Source organism: Labeo rohita, chromosome 23 (assembly GCF_022985175.1).
Source record: "Labeo rohita strain BAU-BD-2019 chromosome 23, IGBB_LRoh.1.0, whole genome shotgun sequence".
Classification (NCBI taxonomy): Eukaryota; Metazoa; Chordata; class Actinopteri; order Cypriniformes; family Cyprinidae; genus Labeo; species Labeo rohita.
In genome coordinates, this window is record NC_066891.1 from 28,711,759 (window position 1) to 28,734,388 (window position 22,630).

The 22,630-nt window shown below is 37.8% G+C and overlaps 1 protein-coding gene across 9 annotated transcripts in view; it reads right to left on the minus strand.

The window, feature by feature from the left end:
- The window catches only part of LOC127155073 (utrophin), a 280,024-nt gene that overhangs the window by 44,439 nt on the left and 212,955 nt on the right, over nt 1-22,630 (minus strand). For all 9 annotated transcript variants that reach the window (XM_051097036.1, XM_051097040.1, XM_051097038.1 and 6 more), the window contains 4 exons: nt 21,069-21,154; nt 16,848-17,005; nt 12,982-13,148; nt 6,967-7,078 (listed from right to left, as the gene is read on the minus strand). In XM_051097036.1, coding sequence (XP_050952993.1) covers nt 6,967-7,078; nt 12,982-13,148; nt 16,848-17,005; nt 21,069-21,154 — 523 coding nt within the window. The remainder of the gene's footprint in view (nt 1-6,966; nt 7,079-12,981; nt 13,149-16,847; nt 17,006-21,068; nt 21,155-22,630) is intronic.

The following is a 22,630-nucleotide window of genomic DNA, read 5'->3' on the forward strand; positions in this document are numbered from 1 at the left end:
ACCTAGCAAACTCTTACAGAAACCATTCAGAAGGTACAACTCATATATCCTCTAATTAGGTGACATACAAACACAAACTTGCATCATTGCTTTTGCTAACAAATGGGAATTGCAGCTGAAGTTTCTCTACATAGTAGCTCTGACCTGAAAACACAATGTTCCACTCTTTTATATTTGGAAGGGCATAAAATTAGCAGCAGAGGTGTTAGCAGACACAAGCAGTATGCACGTACACGTTTTAGGTCAGTTGAAGTGAAATGCAGTATAATGAGAGCACACATTAGCCCTTCACTGCTATACTTATTTCTCTCAAGCACGCAGATCCAGCACTGATCTGTCTATCCACGCTCATCTCGCTCTCCATTTGTCTACTGAGCTGAGCTGAGGTGTTTCAGTCCAGGATTTCTCTGTCTGTGTCTCCACAAAGTCTTCTTAATCTGCACATATTCACCAACCAAATCATATTTCTACAGCAGACTGGGAAACCAACCGAAAGACAAGAATGTGACAGCCCATGCATTAGGACTTTGTCTCTCCTGTTCGGTCTGCTAAACTCTCAAGTCAAACCACAGACTAACAGAACCCATGAACTCCAGATCTCACAACCGCTTTAAAAAGTTCAACATGGTGGAGCTTAAAGGTAAAGTCCACTTCCAAAACAACAATTTACAAATAATTTACTCACCCCCTTGTCATCCAAGATGTTCAGGTCTTTCTGTCTTGAGTTGTAAAGAAATTATGGTTTTTGTTTTTTCTCCATATAATGGACTTCATTGGTGCCCTGATTTTGAACTTCCAAAATGTAGTTTAAATGCAGCTTCAAAGGGCTCTAAACGATCCCAGCCAAGGAAGAAAGGTCTTATTTTTTCGAAACGTCACACTACGTCCAGCAGATCATGCCAAAACTGGGCTAAAATCGTGTAGTCTGAACCAGGCGTAACTTTGTTTTGTTTTTGTTTTTTTGTGAAACTGTACAAAAACAACATGATGTTGATTAGCAGTTCCTGCAGACTGGGATGTTCATACTGAATTCATAGTTTTTCCATTTTATGATGGGCAGCAACCCGCATGATGTTGCAACATTGTCATCTGGTATATTAGAGGGTCAACCAGAGTTCCTGGCATTGGATTTTTTATATTTTTACAGTATGTGTAGTATAAACATGATGTCAATATTTAATTCTTTAAATATCATGGTTATCATCAATGATTATATATTGCAATCAATATACAAGTCCTGTATGGTGTAATTATGGTTCTTTTTATCCTTTTTGAGCTTGATATACCAACAACTACATACTTTCGAATGGCCTCATTCAGTAAACATGCAGATAGAATCTAGTTCTTAAAAAACTTCTTACACATTGGGTTTTCAATGGCAAAAATACAAAAATAAATAAACGGACAAATATAATAACATGAGTAAATGAGAATAAATGGCGTTTTTCCATGTTTGGGTGATGTTTTCCTTTTAAAAAGGGCTGAGGTTCCTGCTGAAAGCACGGGTTGAACACAACACATTACTCATTTACTCTGACACTGGGAAAAAGAAACTCTTTGTATCCCACAACTAATAAAAACCATATCACAACAACAAAAAGCAATATCACCACAATGAAAAAGCAATAACGGCGTAACAGCCCAACCGAGGGCCACAAAAGCATATTCTGTTCAATATTGATCTTCTGCTCTGCGAATGCTGATGACAGTATTTGCTGTTGAATCGAAGGTAAATTTGTTTTATAGTTAGGGGTGTGTGTGTGTTTCTAGAGTGAGGTATCTGAGATACATCGGTTTGAAAGGAAATGAAAGGCATTCTCTTCCTGTCAAGCTGAAGGAATGCGGACATTTCACGACGGCTGGTGGTCCGTGTGATAGAGGTCTGACAGGAGTGATGAATTCAGGATTACTGCTGCCCCGCTGAATGCCAAACCAAAAACAGTGCAAACAAATAACTGGAGAGACATGGTCGAGAAACAAGTTCACATGACCAGAACAAAAAAAAAGTCACCTGATAATGTTAAATAACAGCTGTTGGGCTTCAGAAAGCAGTTTCTAGCTCAGCGCTGTCAACATGGTCTTATTATAAAACCGTTAGTTCTAGTCCAGTAATTTAATAGGCCGAGCGTCGTTGTCTGTGCGCTCAATCGTTTCACTATATCACTTTTCTCATCTAGAATTACAATTCTATAGCTCACAACATTGTAAACCATTTTGTTGGCGAAGCAAAAAGACCCGGCCGTATTGTGTTGGAAATGTCACTCGATATTAACTTCTTCTTTATAGAACTGCTGTATAAAAGTAATATCACACTTGTGATCGATATTCTGGGGCCAGTGGTCCTTTATGTGATGCTTCATAGAACAGCACCATAAACTTATTACAGAACCGATCCACATGGAGTAACTTGGGGTTAAATGCTTTGTTCAAAGTCACAATAGAGGCTCACTGCTAGCAGACATCAAACAAGGAACATTCTGGTTACCTGGATAACACAAAGGCCATTTCTGTAATGCTGAAGTTTGAATATGCGCATATGCTGATGAGCTTTAGGACTTAGTCTGTTTCTCACATAAAAGCTAACAGGTCTTCAGAAGGACTTATGGACACTTTTATGATGCTTTCTGAAGCTTAAAGTCAGCATGAAATAAAATTTCACCCAGTCTAGTTTTTAAATGTATTTTATGCATCTTCTTTTGAACAACTCAATGCATTTTTTGTTTTTTTGTTGTTTTTTTCAGGGCTCAAGCACCACAGTGCGAGGACCCTATTGGAATTGCTCAGTTTCTTCTTCTACTAAATGAATAGCATTTTTGACTGCCTAAACATGCTCAAAACTTTGAAACACAGGCCAAAAGTGGTGAAAATTAAGTCTGATATGGGTTTCAGAAGTGGGTGTGGCAAAATGGCTCGATAGAGTCACCTATGCTCATTCAACAAAGTGCCCCTCAAGTTTCACGTACATGTACGAAATTTGGTAGACAAATGTAACACACCAAAACCTACAAAAAATCAAAATCCGAAACCCAATAGATAGTCCGTTATTTGGAATTTTCTCTGCAAATTCTATGTCGCTCTGTGCCATTTTCAGGCGTGTTTTAACAAACTCCTCCTAGAGATTTAATCAGATCAACACCAAATTTAGTCAGTGTAATCTAAAGCACCTTGTGATGTTAAATTGCGAAAATCTTGAGTTTTTGTTGAAGGGTGTGCCCATGGCGGCCTGACAAATTTTGATGTTTCACCATCAAAGTTGTTATAACTCAGGCATACAATGTCTGATCTGCATGTCCTGAACACATGCCCATGCCCATACTCAATTATATTCATAGCGCCACCTGCTGGGAACAGGAAGTGGTATGTTTTACAATGTAACAAACACTTCCTAGAGATTTAATGATATCAACATTATATTTGGTCAGTCTACTCTAAAGGCCTTTGCAATGTTAAATTGCAAAAATCTTGAGTTTTCATTAAAGTGTGTGTTCGTGGCAGCCTGACAAAGTTCGATGTTTCGTCATGGAAAAGGAAGTTGTTGTAACTCAACGTCCAGTCAATACAATGTCCAATCTGCACCAAATTTCACGTTTGGTAAGAGTTCTTGCCTGAAGACATCCAAAGACCAATATTCAGTTCTAATCATAGCACCACCTGCTGGCAACAGGAAATGTCAAGTGTTACACCTAAACAAAGGTCTAGTTTTACACAACTAAAACAATCTGCTCTAAATTTTTTGTTTGATAAGAGTTCTGGCCTGAACATATCTAAAGGCCAATATTCAGTTATAGTCATAGCATCACCAGCTGGAAGCAGGAAGTTTGGGACATATAAATGACTTTGGCCACTTTTCCACCGAATTACCAGGAGCAATTTATCCCAGGAACTTGTTTTCCAAGAACTCTTTTCCCCAGACCTGTTGATGTCTGCATTTCCATCGCGGTCTAAAGTACCGTGAAGATTAGGCAAATAGTCTAGTGATGTAGGACGGCGTGTGACTTTTGGACTTGTGTCCTTGGTAGTTTGGACTTTGCAAGTGTGAACTCCTGGTAATGGGAGGACGCAAGTCCGGTAATTCTGCAAATGGAACAGCATCAGTCGGCTCGCCTTGGCTACTGCAATTTTCCTCACTGTATTTACAGTATTAAGACCAATGCCTCTTTCATTTAAACATATTAATAACCGCAAAAATGTAGTTCAGGGAACGTGTACACGCATTACAATAAAATGAAATGATATCAAACACCACTGCCTCTTTTCATTGTCATTTAAACATATTAATAGCCACATAATTGTAGTTCAGGGAACATATTTCAATGAAACAAAATAATATATCAAACATCATTGCCTGTTTTCATGTTCATTTTAATTAAGTTATTAATTAAAATATATATAAATATATAAAGCCAGCCAAAATGATATGACCTGGAATAAATAATAGATTCAAGACACCAAAGATTACCTGTTAGATTTACCCAAAACAAATTATATCTCATGTTTAACCACTACAGAGACAGCAGTAAATGTCAGATGGACTAGCCGAGGTGAGGCGCTCTCGGCGGGATACACGAGCACTGAGCACCCAGTGATCGCCTGGAGCTTACATCTCCGAAATCGGCGAAGCACACTTTCTATAAATAAACCACAAATTTGAGTTTGAGTTGAGAACTACATTCTCACCTGAAATACTCTTAAAACTATATTTCATGACACAATAACAGTAATAACTTATGCAAATAAATATTGGTTGAAATACAATGCTGCGTGAACTTAATCAGTCAGCATGTTCAGTTTGACCTCCAAAAGTTCCAGACCTTTGAAAAAGTGCTAGTGCTTTGAAAAACAAGCAGGGACTTTCTGAGGGGCAAATTTCTACCTGGAACTTTATTTAGATCCCGGTTCCTGCGGTGGAAACGAACTGAGTACAGCCCCAAAGTCCCTAGTCCCTGGGTAAAGTTCCTGTGGTGGAAACAGGGCAAATTTCTCCTATATTTACCACTTTAAATGCATATTGCCCAATGTTCACTGTTTTTCTAAGGTCACCGGATGAAGGTGGCTCTGGGTGCGAGAGACTTTTCAACATTCCTTGCAGCTTTAATTTGTCCTTGCAATGTTTATTCAAAATGTCATAACTGGATCTTCCAGTAAAATGGCAGACTTCTCCCTAGAGAAATACGCCAGGCTTCTCCATTTCATTCGCTAAAACCCAGCCTTTTTCTTACAATTCCATTTGTCTTTGAATGCAACCCTAACATCTCAAAATCCAATTAAAAAACAATGAATAAAACAGAGTCTCCGCCCTACATTTTTTTTTCTTTTTTGATAATTAGTTAAACTCAGATGTACGTCATAACATGGAAGAAAATAACTGTTGCTTCTTCCATTCATCACGATACATCATTTGGCCATTTTCCTTGTATGGAAAAGAGCAGCATGAATATCCTTCAAAATTTCTTCTTTAGTGTTCTATGAAACAGAAAACAGTAACAGGATTGGAACATGAAGATTCAAATGACTAGTGGGTTTCAGGATCCTTTGTAGGGTTTGAACCTATTCTATAACTATACTACGCCACACATAAACCAACTTTAGCTAGAGCTGAACCATCTACTGGATGACCAATGCACATTGGACAACCCTCAGCCATCTGTATGACTAATAAAAAGGCAACATTTCTTGCTAAAGTGCCAGTTAGAATTGTTTTTTAAGTTGTATTATTACTCCGTCTAATTTCAGTGAATTTGCACTTAGTCAAAGAGAGCAAAAATGAATTTGTTTACCTTTTGTCATGCTGATCAATGACAGTGACAGCTTTTCAATTTCACGCTCTGAAACTGAACTGTTGAATTGAACGTCTTAAATTTCAGGTTTCAAAGAGCTTGTGTTGTGGAGGTGGGAGGAAATCCTGCTGGTGACGCTAATAGATCAAGGCCCTTTGAGTTTTAACTACTCTCCATCTCGCCTGCAGCGGCGGAGGAGAAACTAACCTTCGCCATTACTCTCTTAGCGTGAGCTCCTGCTCACCGACCACACATCACAATCCCAGCTGGAATAAAAACTAAATAGATGTGCTGCTGATGCAAAGCCTCTTCCAAAAAGTAGTTAGCAGGATTACACCTCCTATGAGAGATACAACTCAAGGCAGCTTTGCAAGTGTCCTTCACTAAATTGAAAATGTACTTTAAACACAATATTTGTGCAAGCTGTGCTTTTTATGCTCATTAGAGTACTGCTTTTGTTAGCTTATTACAATATTTTTAGCTTAGCTTATTAGAAGCATGGTAATACCAAAGCCTACACCGAAGATCTAAGAGAAGTTTCCACCTACCTAGCTAACAAAAGAATGTTTTAAAGTGTTCCAATTAAGTTACGGAAACATTATTTGTGAATGTTTTCGGAACATTCAAAACGTTTGTGTTTTTAAAACCATTTTTCTAGTTTATGCAAACATTTGCAAAAACATTAAAGGAATAGTCTTTTGCAAGCATTATGGAAATGCTACTTTTAAATGTTTGCTCTGAACATTTTGAAACAGAGTAAGCAGTAACTTTCCTAAAACATTTCAGAAAAATACTGTGTATAAATGAATGTGCTAACATTTTGAGAATGTTATTAAAGATCAGATAACTGTGAACAAACATTCCATTAATGTTAACTTTGAAGGAACCTTGCCAGAACGTTAGCCAAAGTTCTAAGAACATTCCTTTTATCTAGGTATGTAGAGAGCTTCAAATTAGCAATGCAGTTTCATTTCTGACATAGGTAGATGCGTTTGTAGGCAGTCGACAGGAAGGCAGCGCACTAGTTTTTGGAACACAGCCACAGCTCTACCACTACTGAATGCCCACTGTAATGTGCATTCATGCAAAAAGTCTCCTTTATGAGCTTCAATTTGCAAGCTTCATTACACGTGCCTTAATTTGATGGGTAGAGAGAGATGGTATGAGATGGGTAGACGTTCTAACTCACCGGTGTGCAGTACTCCACCATGGGGTAGTTCAGTTTGTGTCCCTTCGCTGTGCGACCAGAGAAGAAACAACTCTGGCAAACGTCATAGTTGAAGTGCTTCAAACTGCGATATCTGCAAAGAGAGAAAGAAAACACTGACGATTAGTATGACAGACTTTCATTGTATGGAATCATTTTCACAATTGATCCTTTTCTGTTTTACACCACAAAACAGCCGTTCTGTAGTTCAGTCGAACTATTATCCACTTGTTACTGAATTAGTCTGAAACTGACAGTCCTCTTGAGAATACTCCTTCACTCTAGTCACGTCATGCTTTATTCAATAACATCATTACCACACGGTTTAGAAGTGTTTATATTTCACAGATTTTCTTCATATAAATGTAAATGTAGTGTGGAGGAAGACCGCACACTGTGTGTTGTTTGTTTTTGGTTTCTTCTGGTCTCTCTTTAGAAAATGCTAATTCAATAGAATTTAATTCCTCCAGTGTGCAATATTTCCAGTGCACTGCTGCATAAATGATATGACAGTAAAAAGCTGCTGCATTCTCCAAAACAGCTCCTTTTCTCTGTGGGGCGGCCCATCTGAAAGCACAATATAACACCGAGGCCCCTGCTGAGAATGACTAAATATCACGCCATCAGTGCTTTGGTCAAGAGCTTTTAAACTAGTTTTTGGAAGTTGTGGATAAAATGAAAATTATGAAACTGATCTAAAATTACCAATTTAATGGTTTGTTGATATTGAAAAATAAAACAATAAGCCTTGAGACTGCAGGTTACAGTGATTTTACAGCAGATAATGGATGTTCTTAGGCATATTTAAACAATTTTACAAGCATTTCTGGTTACAAAGTATATAACTGTTTATTGTTTTGAGCAAATGATCCATCATTTTACTAGATAAGAGCCTTATTTTTCGGCTGTGTAAAGCCCTTTGAAGCTGCATTGAAACTGCAATTTGGACCTTCAACCCGTTGGCTCCTATTGAAGTCCACTACATGGAGAAAAATAATGTTTTCCTCAAAAACCTTAATTTCTTCGTGACTGAAGACAGAAAGACATGAATATTTTGGATCACATGGGGGTGAGTAAATTGTCAGGAAATTTGTATTCTGGAAATGAACTTATCCTTTAAGGGGCTGTTCATACAGAACATCTCGCAAAAGTGACACCATGACAAGTTTCAGAATTTCAGAATTTTAACTTCTACACACAGTTGCCAGGTTTTCACAACAAAACTGTCCAATCGCTACTCAAAACTAGCCCAAAACTAGGCCAATTGTGTTTTGAAAAATCCGGGGTGTAAAATACATGTTTTTGGTGGGGTTCCTTCGGTAAAATTTGCATGCCATGGGCTAAAAATCATGTTATTGGGGACGCTTCAACCCAAAGACATGAAAAACAACCTGCAGCAACAGTGCTAAAAGCAGCCCAATTCTGCGGGAAAACCGCAGACTTGGCAACCCTGCTTCTACATGCAGCGTCGCTCATCAATGGCAGTTCCAAAACAGTGGACCAATCAGAAGCCCCCTGAGGCACGACAAGCATTGTGAGCCTTTGTTTACTGTAGAAGTTGGCACGGCAACTGTTTTATTTGACAGCGGAGGCGGCATTCTGTGCTGCACCTTATTAAAAACTTTTCCTGAGCGCTGTGTTGCATTTTAAATCCATAAAGTGTGGACCAAGTTGTTTAGTCATTTAACATTCAACTGACAATTGAATTAATTAATTAAAGGGGTCTGAAGGAGTGGGATTCTGGATCCCACTGGATCTGGATACTTGGACTTCATAATAATATGAATTATTAGTTCTTGTGTTATTATTAACCTCCAAGATTGTTTGATAATTGAATAAAGTTATCTAGGTTTAACACATATTAGTAGTGATAGACTATGTTAAGAGTGGAATGTGTAACAGTGTCCTTTTACACGCTGAGCTCTATTTTTCCTCTGGGTCATAGTGCGAGGACACTACGGGTCATTGGGACCTCCTGTCTACATGACTGAAGAGTGATCAGGACATCTGTGATAGGGATGTGTCTTCATAATAGATATTAAAGTGAATCCTGCTTTATTCTCTATCTACCCTCTAAGATGCTGACTGCATAGTATGTGTGGCAAACCATACTGATAAGATTCTTGCCAGAGCTAGACAACCTTGACGTACAGATAAGTGTTCTATGTGTGTGTCAGTATCTGTCTTTGAGTTCAGATGAGAAGACTGTACTGGAGAAGTTCGTCATCTGTCGGAGAGCTGGTCCGAAATAGGTCTCTGGAGAGACCTATTGCGTCTGACCTCTGATTGCTTGTCACCTAAATAATCACTAAAGATATGCTTACGTCCATGTGTGGGGATTTTCTAAGTTTATCTATGCTTTGACCAACCAGAATAATTTTACCTAAGTAATGACGTAGTTAGTGACCTCTGTTAGAGTATAAGTACTGTTGTATTGACAATGTACACAGAGCGGCCTACGAACTCCGTCGAGAGTGTTGAAGCTGGCTTCTGCTGATGAAACTGCAAACTATCTTCTTCAGTAAAATTTTCTTCGATTGACTACAATCGCTGACTCCTGACCTTCATTACCACACACCTACACTTTGGGTTTAACTGTAATTCCCCCTACAGATCCTATTATGCTCTTTTACAAAGTCTTGATTTTGTTTTGGGGGTGTACTAGAACATGCTTTCATGCTTGGTGGTTCGAAAAACGCATTATTTTTAACATAATTTACATTATTGCAATACATTTCTCCCAGCCTGGCACATAAGGCTCGATTAGTTCCGGGTTTAATGAAGGCCCGCCTTCCAAAAAACAAAATGTGTTGTGATTGGTCAGCTGTCCCACTGTGTTGCAATTGGCGAACAGCTTAGATGTTGTTTCAATACTGCCACATCTCTTGTCAAAGAAGCACGTTCTGTGTACAACTGTTAGCGCAAGCTAGATTAAAGTGATTCTTACGTTTTAAATATGGATATTTTTCTTACAAAAACGCATCGATTCACTACAGGAGGCCTTTATTAACCCCCCGGAGCCATGTGAGGCACTTTTTATTATGCATGGATGCATATTATTGGACTTGTTTTGGACTGATGAGGAAAAACATCAGTCGTTCTATGCCGTTCTAAAGCTTGGGAGTGCCAGGATAAATTTTAATATAACTCCAATTGCATTCGTCTGAAAGAAGGAAGTCATATACACCTAGGTGGTGAAAGCTCCCAGAGATAATGGAGCAGTGTATTCGATTGTGCCCCTTCATGGCTCTGATATAGTAAAACATGTGCATTACTGTCATCTCCGATCCGCTCCCATCGACTTGCCCCCTGTATCTCAGATCCCAGTGACTGATTCTGGTTCCTCAATGAGTGAAGAAGAACCTGAGGGAGAGTGGTGGATTGTGCATGGAGGGTGAGTAAATAATACGCTACAGTAGTGTTGGGTCCTATCATCAGCCTGTGAGATCACCAATACATGATATTATGGTGCTAATGTATTTAATTATTTACATACTTAGTTTCATTGCCCGAAACCAGCTCCAGCATAAGGCTAAAAGCAGCCTAACATTATCAAAGAACATCATCACTGATTAACCTAGCCTATTCTAGTGCAAGTTCCAAACTGGTCTATAGACAGGACACATTTATTTATAGGACAGTCAAGAGGGGTGATTTCGCTTAAGCCAAATTTTTTGGTCACTCACACGCTGCTCCCGCTAGACCGCGTCTCAGACGACAGCACCAATTTACAAAAGCACTTGTAAAAAGTCATTTATTTGCGCTAAGGGAATACCGCTTAACCTCAATGAACCGCTTAACCCTTAACCGTGGCAAAATCACTGTAATGCACAGCCTCTTGTGGATTACTGCTTTAATAATTAACAACTCTTAATCTGCTAAACAATTAATTACATTTGCATGGCTTTGTACGTGAATTCATCAGTTTAACTGAATTACGCCCCAGGATTTCTTCTCCATTAACACAAAGTTTTTACTTCACAGGTCTCAATAAATCCAGCTTGACTGACTCTGTCTTTTTTTCTCCATTTCTCTTTCTCATTCCATTTAGTCTCCTCTACTATCCATCACTGACAAAACTCGGTCCGTATCTCCTCCGTCAAACGTCCGACAGAATCTCTGCCTCAAAGAAACATCTCAGAAAACAAGATGGCGTGGTCTGATGCGCACATTCCTCCAGAGATGGAGGAGGCCGTCAGTGTGACTTAGCCAAAGATGCTAAATATGGTAGGATTATCAGTAATACACGGGCATTATGTATGTATGCATGACATTTGAAAAGGTCACCACCTATTGTGACAGGAGCACACAGTGGCTGTTTAAAATACACCACGGAGGCTGTGATGGAGAACTAATACATGATACATTACTCTAACACAGTTTCATTACGTTTCACCCGTATTTATAGTGCAGTACATGTGCACACTGCTGATATTAATGCTGACAATAAATTCTGGCTCACATTTGAAGCGAGGAAACTAAATATTACATTCAAATATGATAACCCAATAAAAATGTTTTATTGCAATAATTATTGATTTTAATGCAGTCTTCTGGCGATTTTTTTACCATTAATACCTTTAACGCAGAGTTTCACATATAGCTAATACTTCATATAACTTGAGCTTCTACAATAAAAACTTTTTGTTAAATGTTTATATTATTAATACTACTAATTAATTCATTCTGGCTATGATTCTGGAATTAATTATACATTTTAATGGCTAATTTATTATATAAAACACTTCTTTTACATATAATGGTAACAGCTCTAGATCTACATTAGTTGAACTAATGCAAAACATTTCTAAAGCACTTATTAATGTTATTTTTACTAATACATTATTAAAATCAAATGTTGTATCTGTTATTATTATTTAATGCACCTAAGCTACCACGAACTAACAATAAACCACTGTAATTGTATTAATTAACAAAGTAATAAATACTGTAACAAATGTATTATCACTGTTAGATAATGCATATATAACTAACGTTAAATGAGACCTTACTGTGCTACCACAGAATATATTTTTATTATTATTATTATATTTTTAATCATAAATAATTATTGATAAATTAACCATTTTTCACAATACTTTATTAATAATTTTATTACTACTATACGTATGTAGTATATTATTACACCTAACAAGATTTATTTTAAAAAATATAAACAATTACATTAATTTAAATATATTTAATATGTTAATAATTAATCATTCATTCATTTATAATTAAACTAGCCATAAAGAATACTTTACTGTTCACTTTATTATACGGTCTACCCCCGTAGGATAATATATCAAATGTTTTGTCACCTCAATGCTTTTTTTAGTGAAACTACAAATTTATATATAACCAACTCTTTCACCATTACTAACATCCATTTACAAACACCTACAATTTTAATATTATTATTATTTTAAATATCTCAGTCGAGCAACATTTGATCTTGTGAGCTTTCAACGCAAGAAATTCCTCTGAGATGCATCACAAGCCAAAAGCTGAAATCCAAAAATCGCCCCTTTCCTGCTCAAATGACAGCAAATGTCCTGAACTCATCTCAAACATTAATGTTAACGTTGTCAGCCTTAGTTTAGAGTTGAACTTTTAAAAGTGTCAGAGCTGATCAGAGAACAGTCTGAATAGCACCTATCCTCCTTTTCTTTCATCAGTCTCTCTCTTATTTAGAGTGCTATCAGATGCTGACATTTAGATGAATGTTGGGCCTCAGGAGTGAATCTAACCTTTCTGCTCACAGACAGCGCGGCGCACACCCGTGTGTGTGTCTTAAATCTCTCACAGATCTGCTTAACATCACGCTTTGTCTAGCGCAACGCTTCTCAAAGTGTCAGAATTCCCTACTTCTCAAATCTGTTGCATTTAACATAAACGCAAGAACAAAGCTTGTGTCTGTTCTTCTTCTCTTCGTAATGTACAGTCAACCAGCTATTACATTTACATCAGCCTCTGTTTGTGTGTGTGTGTATGTACCTGAAGCCCACAATGGGGAACTCTTTACAGATATTGCATTTGGCCTGGTGTTTGGCCGTTTCTGCCGCCGCCACTCTGTGCAAGACCGGAAGCCAAACCATCGACTGCGGCTCCAGCCTCATCCAATCAATAAACTGCCTTGGCTCCAACTCGACCTTATTGGTCACCTAAGAAAAATGAGTAAGCACAAACAGCCAATCAGGGAAGGATTCCAGAAAGAATATGAACAGCATAAGAGAATAACTCATAAACAATGCAGCCTGTCTGAAATCAAGATGATGGACGGAGCATTTCCTACCAGACTGCCATAAATGACTGTCAATCGCACGACTGCATTTATAGAGATATAACAGCCTCATAAAAATTTCTGTGAAGACGGAGTATGATTCAGTCACACCGTCTGCATTTACCAGGTGATTTTTAACCAGTGCAACGGCAGGAATATTAGCCAACTGTAAAAATATTATCTGTGATATAGCCCATCTCTGTAAACCAGGTCTCAATATAAATTTCATGGACAGAACCGGTGACATTACCCCTGGAAATAATTGTGACATGTCCCGCAGTTAATGAAAACAACACTTGTACAGTAACGCACTTACAATTAGGGTTGCAAAGGGGTGAAACATTTCCAGGAAATTTCCAGAAACTTTCCAAAAATCCCTGGAAGATTAAAAAAAATCCTGGAAAATGTCCTAAATTTCTGTCTTTTTGCAACCCTACTTACAATGTCAATGAGGCAAGACATTCTGAAGGGTTTAAAAGCAGTAAAGTGCTGCTTGAGTATTTATTAAAGTGCTTGTATTATTTATTTATTTATTTTTGTATAATAGATGCATTATTTGAGCTGTAGAGCCTCTAAATCATTTATTTAGCAGTGCGAATATGGATGAAGGTTACTGAGACATAATTACTGTTGTAAATCCAGAGTGCGTTTCACTGTGTAAACACACTCTTTCTGGTATTATTGCACACATCATGTCAAAGTTAATGTGTTTACTGCTTTTTCATGGTTATGAAGCTGAAAGATTGGTTAAGGTTAACAAGGTTAACAAATGATTCACATTGGGATAGAATGCCTAAGTCATTATTTACTCATTAACTTTTATTTATGGAGGGGTGGGGAAAAAAACAACAAGAACTAAACACTTCAACGTTTCCTAAACTCCACAGAACACAGTCATACAGTCTCAAAAAGCAAAAAGATGACTGAATTTTCATTTTTTGGTGAACTAACCCTTTAAAGGTGCTGTATGTAATTTTATTAACTGAACTAAAGCATAAAAAACTAATACTGCAGACATTTAGGAAACATCCTAAGTTCACACACTTTTTTTCCCCAATAAACAATACTACAGCTAGTTATTCTACTCTGAAATTTTTTTCCGTGTCAGAATGTCTAGTTTTGTTTTGATTTGAGTAACTCTGCTCACAGTCAGTTTACCCAATAGCATTTCATCACTCCGAGTTGCCAGTTGGTGGAAAACACAGCATATTGCAGTCACAGAAGCCAGCAAATTAACTGAGTCAGATATCCTGGATTTCAGCCGTCCTAACAAGCCTCAGCATCTAAAAAGCTCTATGATCAGAGGCATATTAAATCAGCTCATCAGCTTATAGTGTCAGGCTCATCACTTTCCATTGTTAATTGCACTTGTTCCTGTTAAACTGCAGTACCAAATTCAACTGCCAACTGTCAATATTATATAGTGCACCTTGGACATATTTATTGTTTACATTTTGTGGTTGTACTTTTGAAATGGCTTGTATTTTAACGTTTGACCTGGCTGTGACTTCCACTGTAAGTGCATTACTGTAAACTTGATTTTTATTTGTTTTCACAAACTGAGGACTGAGCTGAAATGATTGACTTTAGTATCGTCAGAATGCCAAAGATGCGGCCTATGGAGCTTGTTTTGATTCTGGAACATTCCTGTAATTATTTGAACTCTGTGGTAAACACATTCTCGTATTTCAAATATACAAAACAAACAAGACAAAGGCAAATCAATTATCATATAAGAAAGTGGTGAAGGGATTTTGGCAGGAATTCATTTGTTGTATATCAACAACATTCCTCTCTTGGCATTGATGTCAGCAGTGGACGTACTGATGCAGAAGTCTTTAAATGTCACTTAGCATTGAGACACATACACTTGATGGATGCCTGCACATCTATGCTTTGTTGAAGCTGTGATGTCATAACCTACAGCCCTGAACTCTGACCTGTTGACATGTTTTGTTTCCCATCAGACACCCATGAGCAACAAAAGAAACAGATAGAGGAAAGGGAAGAGAAACTGAACGTTTGGGTGATTCCGTCCATCAGCACTGACAGACTGTAAATGGCTCCAGGTGTGACACTGTCCTGACTGTCTGTCTGTCATCCCTCCACTCATCTGTCTTTCATCATTCGTTTATATCCTTTCTCAGCTTTCATCTGTGATGTTGCTCAGCAATGTGTCTTCCTCCTCTGAAACTCACACCTAGCCTTTATTTCCAGTTTTCTGTATTCTTCTCCTCTCCACAGAGGTGACGGCTCTTCCTGTCAGTCAGCTCTGATTGGATCTGTCCTCTTCATCCTCACCCATTTATAAACGACAATTTCTCTCTCTTCAAAACATTTCAGATTTGACAATGTGTGTCAGAGAGCAATCAAACCACTCAGAACAGACAGCCAGATCGACTGATGAAAAGACAGATTGGACAGACAAGTGGACATTTGGACAGAACTTGGAATGCAAGACAGATAGACAGATAGATAGATGGATAGATAGACAGACAGAGAGATAGATAGATAGACACAGACAGATATACAGGTAGACAGAATGATAGACAGACAGATAGATAGATAGACAGATAGATAGATACAGACAGATATACAGGTAGACAGAATGACTGACAGAGAGACAGACAGAATGACAGACATAACTATAGATAGAAGGACAAAATAGACAGACAGACTGACAGATAGATAGATAGATAGATAGATAGATAGATAGATAGATGATAGACACAGACAGATATACAGGTAGACAGACAGACAGACAGAACGACAGACAGAACTATAGATAGACAGATAGAAGGACAAAATGACAGACAGATAGATAGATAGATAGATAGATAGATAGATAGATGATAGACAGAGAACGACAGACAGAATTACAGACAGACAGACAGACAGATAGATAGATGGACAAACGACAGAGGAGGACAGACAGACAGACAGACAGACAGATAAATAGACAGATAGTAGGACAGAACGACAGATAGACAGAAGATAGACCCAGACAGACAGATAGATATAGACAGGTAGACAATGACAGACAGACAGACAAGTAGACAGAACGACAGACAGGCAGGTAGACAGAATGACAGATAGACAGACAGATAGAAGGACAGAACGACAGAGAATGACAGATAGAAAGATAGACAGATAGACAGATAGACAGACAGACAGACAGAAGGTGAATGGTGAGACAAGACAGACAGACAGACAGAGGTGGATTGACAGTGTCCTGGAAAATTGTTCAGAAACAACAATCAAGCAGTAATCACTTGAACGGGGCAACCCTCTCTCTCTCTCTCTCTCTCTCTCTCTTTAAAGTGTGTATTTATAGCCTCCAGTCTAACTGTTGTAGGATTTACGCTAGTGAAATGACTGGAGGACAAAAATATGAACACTCATGCTGACAACACCATTAACACACAGTCTTGTGTGAGGTAATGTGAGGATATCATGAGCAGACAGCTTCAATAATTCACACTGCTCTATAACTGAATAGGACATCAGTCATAAACACAGACATATCAGAGGGAAACACACGCTGTGATTGCTGTGAGTGTGTGTGTGTGTGTTCACGCACATGCTGGAAGCAGCTGCGGACGCTGGGCTCAATGTTGCTCCCGCCGAAGGCCGCCACCTCACCCAGCTGTCGAGGGATCTGAATGGCATCATGCAGCAGAAGACCCAACTGCCTCTGATCACATGTGTCACCTGCTGATGACACCTGATTAAACAGACCTGAGAGAGACACAAACAAACAAGAAATGAGCTATAAAGTGTTTAAAAAACTTCTTTTAATTTATACAGCATTCAAAAAATGTTGACAGACATTGCAAAAGATGTCATGTGTAAGCACAACAGCCAAAGAATAGCACGTTTACAGAGAAAACAACAAAAAAAGCAGAGCAGTAGAGTGCAAAATCACGTTCTGTGTGAACAGCTTTGGAGAGATGAGAAACTGAGAACTCTGACAGAGAGGATGATGCATGGACAGACAGACAGCAATACCTATCTATCTCAAATTCATGGACAGATAGCCAGACAGATATAGACAGACAGACAGACAGGTGGGATATCTATCCACCTTGGATGGATGGATGGATGGATGATGAAATGACAACATAAGACAGACAATCAGACAGACCAGACAGATAGTTAGATATCTGGATAAAAAGCTGCAAAGACAGAGACAGGCAGATTTACAGAAAGACAGTCAGCTAGATACAGAGAGGCAGACAACTAGATACAGACAGACAGACAATCAGCTAGATATAGACAGGTAGAAAGATAGACAGTCAGCTAGATACGGACATATAGAAAGACAGACAGACAACTAGATACAGACAGACAGACAGACAGACAGACAGTTAGATACAGACAGACAGAAAAATAGACAGACAGTCAGCTAGATACAGAGAGACAGTCAGCTAGAAAAAACAGAGTCAGATAGACAGTCAGCTAGATACAGACAGATAGAAAGACAGACAGACAACTAGATACAGACAGACAGCAAGATACAGACAGACAGTTAATCAGCTAGATACAGACAGGCAGAAAGATAGACAATCAGCTTGATACAGACAGATAGACAAACAGTCAGCTAGATACAGTCAGACAGACAGCTAGAAAAAGACAGAGTCAGATAGGCAGTAAGGTAGATACAGACAGATAAAAAGACAGACAGACAACAAGATAAAGACAGATGGTCAGCTAGATACAGAGAGGCAGACAACTAGATACAGACAAACAGTCAGTCAGTCAGTCAGTCAGTCAGTCAGTCAGTCAGCAAGATACAGACAGATAGACAGTCAGCTAGATACAGAGAGACAGATAGACAGTCAGCTAGAAAAAGAGTCAGATAGACAGACAACTAGATACAGACAGACAGTCAGTCAGTCAGTCAGGCAGACAGCAAGATACAGACAGATAGATAGTCAGCAAGATATAGACGGGCAGAAAGATAGACAGTCAGCTAGATCCAGAGAGATAGATAGACAGTCAGCTAGAAAAAGACAGAGTCAGATAGACAGACAACTAGATACAGACAGACAGACAGACAGCAAGGTACAGACAGACAGAAGGAGAGACAGTCAGCTTGATACAGACAGATAGACAAACATATAGTCAGCTAGATACAGACAAAGACAGATAGCTAGAAACAGTCAGACAGACAGCTAGATACAAAAAGACAGATAGACAGTCAGATAGATACAGACAGATAGAAAAACAGACAGACAACTAGAGACAGACAGTCAGTCAGTCAGTCAGTCAGACAGCAAGAGACAGACAGACAATCAGCTATATACAGACAGGCAGAAAGATAAACAGTCAGCTTGATACAGACAGATAGATAGACAGACAGACAAACAAACAGATAGACAGCTAGATACAGACAGAAAGACAGACGGTCAGCTAGATACAGAGAGACAGACAAACATATAGGGAGTCGGCTAGATACAGATAGACAGACAGACAGTCAGATACAGACAGCAAGATACAGACTGGCAGAAAGATAGACAGTCAGAAAGATACAGACAGATAGACAGTCAGCTAGATACAGAGAGACAGCTTGATACAGACAGACAGGCAAACATATAGACAGTTGACTAAATACAGACGGACAGCTAGACAGCAGGATACATACAGATAGACAGTCAGCTAGATACAGAGAGACAGACAGATAGTAAGCTAGATACAGATAGACAGTCAGCTACATACAGACAGACAGACAGTCAGCTAGATACTGCTAGATAGCTAGACAGATAGACGTACATTTTCAATGAGTTTAACATTTTACCCCACAAAATGTCAAAAAACAAAACAAAAACATTTTTCTGATCATCATTATTTCACAGAAAGATGTGGAAAATACATTTTGGAAAATACAGTTTTTTTATGATGCTAAAGGCAATATCTCCATACCATTTCTCAAGTAAACAATGTTTATTTTTTTTACAAATATCCAACTACATATTTTAAAAAAAGGAGGACCACATATTATTGAGTCGCATCTGTCAAAGCTTTTCTAAATTTTTTGTTAAACTGTATGAATAAAACATGCTGTCGCTCTATGAAATAATATCCGCTATTCCATAGCTCATAACAGTATTAGTTCATTCTCCGTCCACTTATATGAGTGTTCAAACCCAGCTCAAATGCTTCCCAGCATGTATCATTAATGTGGAAAAATAAAAAAAGATAATTTAGTTTCCTTTTTCATTGAATATTTAAAGCAATCCCTTCAGTAATCTACATAGGGTTGAAAATGTAATGTAGATGAACAGACTACACAGTAAAGCAATCTAAAAGTCCTTCAGTTAATGATAAATGTCATTTCCCATCACTTTTCATCCATCTCTCTCTTTCCGACCTTGGCTCAGGGACGGAGATGACCTTGATTACCAGATCAAGAGCAGACCCCTGCCAGAGCTGTTACACACACACACACAGCACTGAACTCCAGCCCTCTGTCCTGAGAGCATCAGAGCAGTTCAATAAACTCTATTCTCACTCCAACACACACAACTAAAGTCACATAGACTGTATTTCACAGTGCGCTGTGTTAACTCAAGGTCAGCGAACAAAACCGGCACCAAAGCGTTTGTGATTGTCTGTCACTCAGCTCTGCTTTACAAAGTGCTGACCGGACCGAGTGAACCTCAAACTGCTGACCGAAAATGGAAAAAAAACATGTTTTCCATCTCAACAAGCGTCGTACGTCATTTCTGGTCTGTCTACGGTACTTTAGACATTGAAGAACAATCACTGCTGCGGCTTGTAAACTAACCAGTGCAGGGATTTGACTACTGCAAGTTTTGATCACTCAGAGGAGTAAAGACTCCTGTGATGAGCCAGAACTTAAAAGAGCAAAAAGCCCAATTACGTGAGGAAGCCTATCATGGGAGTGCAGTCTGTGCTTTCAGAAGACTGTGCTTTTGGAAACAAAACAGGACCGAAAAAAGGGGCAGAGCATCATGGGGGTTTGCGGTGCTTCACAAACACATTAATTAAAAGGGATAAGGCTGGGATTTGTACAATGTGATCTAACAATGCTGCAGGGCACAAACAGCAAAATATTCAGTAGATATTCAAATTATCAGCAAACACAAACAAAAACCTCAACCAGCAAAAATAATGAACCTACGTTTAGCCTTATCACAGCTATATTTGATGTTAATACACAAATACGTGACAGATTTCTGGACAAATTTTACATTAGGTGATGGACTAACAAAATGTGACAGTGCAATTTCAGTATTAATTAAACATTATTATAGCATGCATTGACTATTTTGAATTAGTTTTAAAGTACATAATTTTTAAGTAATTTGGTTATGTTGTCAATTTAGTTTTTTTTTTTTTTTTTTTTAAAGTATTTAGCTTTTCAAGTATCTTTCAATCTAATTTTAGCACTTCAACTTACATTTATTTCAGTAATATTTGTCAAGGCAACATTTCTAAGTTTTTTAGGTTTTTATCTAATAATTTCAGCTTTATTCAAAATAATGAAATTAAAATTGAATACGTTTAATTTTGGCTGAAAATAACAGCACTTATGTGACACAAGTGTATACCAATATGTTACATGTGCATCAATGATATTTATTGTCAAAATCAAGTAATAAAATGTTACTGATTTTAATCATTCTTAATTTATTTTGGTTATTAGATATGTATATTGGATTGTTTTATAGTCATTTTTATGTTGTTTATGGAATGTTTGTTACAGATTTTTTTTAGTGTGGAAATGAAAAATATTTTTGGTTTTGTATTTGTCAAGAAAAAGACCAAATGAGCTTACATTTGTATTTCTCCTCCAGATGACCCTTACAAAGAGACAGAAGTCCAATCTTCATGGACAGAACTCGGATTTTCCCACTGCGACCCCTGTGGCAAACAAAACACATTGTGGCTTAGAAAAAGAGGCAGCAATAAGCACATGACAATACTACATATTTGCCCATTATCGATTAGGGAATACATTTCAGTAGTGTTTAGTTTGTATAACACTGCGTCCATATTGGAAGCATCCAAGGTCGGAGCTTGAAGGTGTCTGAAATACACACAACACATCAATCAACTGTGAGCTCCGGGCGAGCCTTCGGCAAAATGAGGGGATTTCTTTGTCTCCCGGCCGGATTTACAACGGAAATGCACTGACATTAGAAATATTCAGAATAGTGAAACAACTTATTATTTACACAACTGCATACACTATGGAACCTATGTCTGCCACTGAACTAAAAAAAAAAAAAAAAAATCTCACAGTTTTGACACAATTTTAAATTGCAAGAAAAAGTCAGAATTGCGAGATTTAAGCCAGCAATTGAGTGATATAAACTCACAATTGTGAGAAAAAAGTCAGTTTACATCTCTGTTATCAATTCTGAATTTACCACTTGTATTTATAAGCATCACACAAGATGTAAACTAGCAATCATGAGAAAAAAGTCAAAACTGCGAGACTTAAGCTCACAATTCTGAGAAATTAAAGGAAGAATTGGGTGATGTAAACTCGCAATTGCGAGAAAAAAAATCTGAATTGCAAGATGTAAACTCACAATTGCAAGAAGTCAGAATTGCGAGAAGTCAAAATTGCGACATTCAAGCTCGCAATTCTGAGAAATTAAGCTAGAAATGCATGATGTGAACTCGTAATTGAGAGAAAAAAGTCAGAATTGCAAGATTTAAGCTCATAATTTTGAGAAATAAAGCTAGAACTGCGTGATGTGAATTCGTAATTGCAAGAAAAGTCAGAATTGCAAGATGTAAACTCACAATTGCAAGAAATAAAGTCAGAATTGCGTGATATAAACTCACAATTGTGGGGAAAAAGTCAGAATTGCGGTATTTAAGCTCGTAATTCTAAGAAATAAAGTTGTGATTCTGAGAAATAATGTTAGAATTGTGTGATATAAACTCGCAACTGCAAGAAAAAGTCAGAAATGCAAGATTTAAGCTTGCAAATCTGAGAAATAAAGCCAGAATTGTGTGATGTAAAGTTGTTATTGTGAGAATTAAAAAATAAATAAATAAATAAAAATCAGAATTGCAAGATGTAAACTCGCAATTGCAGGAAAAATGTCAGAATTGTGATTTAAACTCGCAGTTCTGAAAAATAAAGTTAGATCTGTTTAAAATAAAAATAAAAAATAAATCAGAATTGCAAGCTGTAAACCTGCAATTCTGAGAAAAAGGTCAGAATTACACATATCTAACTAATCTGACATTATTTCTCTCTGAGGAAAAAGTCAGAATTGTAAGATAAATAGTTGCAATTACCTTGTTTTATTTATTTATTTTTCACAGTGGCAAAAACAGGCTTCATAATATGCACACAAGACATATCCTGAACTTATTTTG